Source organism: Myotis davidii, unplaced genomic scaffold (genome assembly GCF_000327345.1).
Source record: "Myotis davidii unplaced genomic scaffold, ASM32734v1 scaffold875, whole genome shotgun sequence".
NCBI classification, from domain to species: Eukaryota; Metazoa; Chordata; class Mammalia; order Chiroptera; family Vespertilionidae; genus Myotis; species Myotis davidii.
Genome location: NW_006286244.1, coordinates 801,535 through 804,634, shown reverse-complemented (window position 1 = coordinate 804,634; position 3,100 = coordinate 801,535). Strand labels below are relative to the sequence as shown.

General features: G+C 45.1%; 1 protein-coding gene across 1 annotated transcript in view; it reads left to right on the top strand.

The window, feature by feature from the left end:
* KMO (kynurenine 3-monooxygenase (kynurenine 3-hydroxylase)) overlaps positions 1-3,100 on the top strand; it is a 31,420-nt gene that overhangs the window by 27,683 nt on the left and 637 nt on the right. Inside the window, exons 11-13 of the mRNA XM_006757661.2 lie at positions 5-66; positions 1,496-1,597; positions 1,920-1,979. Coding sequence (XP_006757724.2) covers positions 5-66; positions 1,496-1,597; positions 1,920-1,979 — 224 coding nt within the window. The remainder of the gene's footprint in view (positions 1-4; positions 67-1,495; positions 1,598-1,919; positions 1,980-3,100) is intronic.

Sequence of the window (3,100 nt, the reverse complement as noted above, 5' to 3'; positions counted from 1 at the left end):
TTCTCAAGATTTAGAATTCCAGATGACCATGCGGTTTCAGACCTGTCCATGTACAATTACGTGGAGGTGAGTGAGAGAGTCTGGCTCTATTCTATGAGGTCATTCGCTGACACTCTAACAAGCTTTTACTAAAAATTTGCGGATAAAGAAAATAGAACCAGAGGTATGGGTGCATGGGACAGAATAACAGACCTCAGTGGGGTCTGGGGTTGGACGGGACAGGGAGAGATTAACCAAAGAACATATATGCATAACCCATGGACACAGACAATAGTATGGGGAAGGCCTGGGGTGGGGCAGGGGTTGGGTGGAAGGGGGCGAAAGGGGAAAATATGGGAGACATCTGTAATACTGTAAATAATTTAAAAAATAGGTAGCAAAAGAATACACACACACACACAGCTTTCCTTACACATCGGTGGTTTGTGACTATGTACACGGTGATATCATCCCTGCCCCTCATCTCCATCTATGCTTCAGTGACATTTAGGAGGCAACGAAGATGATAAAATACCAAATGCCAGTTCAAACTCGGATCATTCAAACAAGCTCAAACCTTAGACGTTTACTAGAGTTCGTAACATGCTATTTTCATGAACATAGGACTTTGATATGTGTTAATATGTTTGAAAATCTAAGAAATCGCCTTTCCACTCTTAGCCTTATAATCTTCACCCTTAGGGTAGCATTGAATACCCTTGGGGCTATTATGCCCTTCAAAAAAAAAAAAAAGCAACACCAAAACAATTCATGGTCAGAAGATGAATCATCTGAAGGAAAATGTAATTCCATTTTGAGTCAATCACATGAAGAGCTCACAACCATTGGTTGTGGTTCTAGTTTAAAAATAATCCAATGAAAAAATTTACAAGACAAATGTAAAGAGAGTGTAGCTGCTTTCCCCTGGCTTCCTAAGCCAGGAAGTAGTCACGTGGCCTCCGCCTTGAGCAGAGTGGTTTCCTCTGCAATGAAGGAAGTTCTACAAAAATACCCAAAGGCCCATGAATATCTTCCCTGTGTCTTTCAAAACCAGACAGCCACAACCCAGTATTTGTCCTGAATATAGAGTAGGATCAATCTTATCACTTTCTACCATCAACAATATTCCAAACCAACCAGGAAGCAACAGAAATTAGTCAAATCACCGGGCTCCCAGATTACCCAACAGATGCAGTTGAACAAACTCCACAGTTCCCATATTGACCCCTGAGCAAAACGGAGTTCTCCAACAGGTTGGTGTCAACGCTCGACCTCTTTTTTAAAAAAAAATCTCTTTATTGATTAAGTTATTACATATGTGTCCTTATCCCAATGCTCGATCTCTTGAAGGTCATGTCCTCCCTGCCCTGTTGAGAATGACTAAATGGGGTTGGGAAACAAGAATTGATTTGACTGCTTTGTGTCTGGCTTTGTGATGAAGATGGAGAGAGTAGGAAGTCGTAGGAGTTAGGGTGCATGGTTCGAGGTATTCTTTAGAACTCTTGCGTTATTGCAGATGCGAGCACATGTCAACTCAAGATGGTTCATCTTCCAGAAGAACGTGGAGCGATTTCTTCACGCGATCATGCCATCAACCTTCATCCCCCTCTACACCATGGTAAGGTCTGAATGTAAGACTTTGCCTCACTTTAAGCTTCTGTTCAGCCATTAAAGAATTACACAGCCCTACTTGGTGTGGCTCAGTAGATAGAGCACCGGCCTACGGACTGAAGGGTCCCAGATTCGATTCCGGTCAAGGGCACATGCCCAGGTTGCGGGCTCCAACCCCAGTGGGGGGGTGTGCAGGAGACAGCCGATCAGTGAATCGCTCTCATCGTTGATGGTTCTCTTTCACACCCCCTCTCCCTTCGTCTCTGAAATCAATAACAATCTATTTAAAAACAAAAAATACACAGAATGCTCTTTAAACTTTCTTACAGGTCACATTTTCCAGAATAAGGTACCATGAGGCGATGCTGCGCTGGCGTTGGCAAAAAAAGGTCGGGACAGACTCACGTTTTTGGTTTGTTCTTAATGGGCTGTGTCCAGATGGGTGGTGTTTTGGTTCTGCATACTTCAGGCCAGCGCAGAAATGCTGTGCCACATGAAATGCTTGCCTTCCAAATAAAGGAAAAGTGCCCTGGGCACACAGAAGGCAATGTGCCAAAGGTACAGAGAGAGAGCGAGAGAGAGAGAGCACACTTTGGAAGGGAAGATATTAAAAAACAAAAAGAGAATTTGGTGCTAACTCTATACTTTTGACTATTTTAGCAAAGTGACTTTTGACTTTTTTTGAAGCAATTAAGTTTTGCTTCATGTAATACTCTTGGGGATTTCGTTTGTAAAACTGGGCAAAAATGAATCACCTATAAAACATAGTCTACGTCCAATGCATGGCTATGCCACACTCATTTTGGGCAATGGACAATAAATGGACATTCAGATTCCACATCTTCCACTTTGGAAATCTTACAACTTCATTCACCCAACAAATGGTTTTGTTTAGTGCAGAGACTGAGCTGGGCCTGGTGGTGAACAAGAACTAGCCCCCGCCCTTCACAGAACTCAGAGATGAGTGGGGGAAATGTTGTGGAAAGACATAAACTGCCCCTGGAGAGAATGGGGGTGGGCCCAGGCATCTGGAAGCTGAGGACCACATCCCCCCCTCCCCCCGACATGGCCCAGAGAGGAAATGGCAAGGATTTCAGGGGAGCTGGAAGGTAGCACAAATCCATGTGCAAGTGGCTAGAGGAGGAGCCAGAATGGTAAGCAGTCTTCAACATCTTTTTTTGAATGAGTAAGGTGTATCCTATATAATAAAAGGGTAACATGCAAATTGACCCTAACGGCGGAAAGATCAGTCGCTATGATGTGCACTGATCACCAGGGGGCAGACGCTCAATGCAGGAGCTGCCCCCTGGTGGTCAGTGCAGTGGCGAGAGCCTGTCCTGCCTCCTCGGCAGTGCTAAGGCTGTCTGACTGCAGCTTAGGCCAGGGAGCGGGCCTAAGCTGGCAGGTAAACATCCCCCGAGGGGTCCCGGACTGCGAGAGGGCACAGGCCAGGCTGAGGGACCGCCCCAAGTGCACAAATTTTTGTGCACCAGGCCTCTAGTACTTAAAT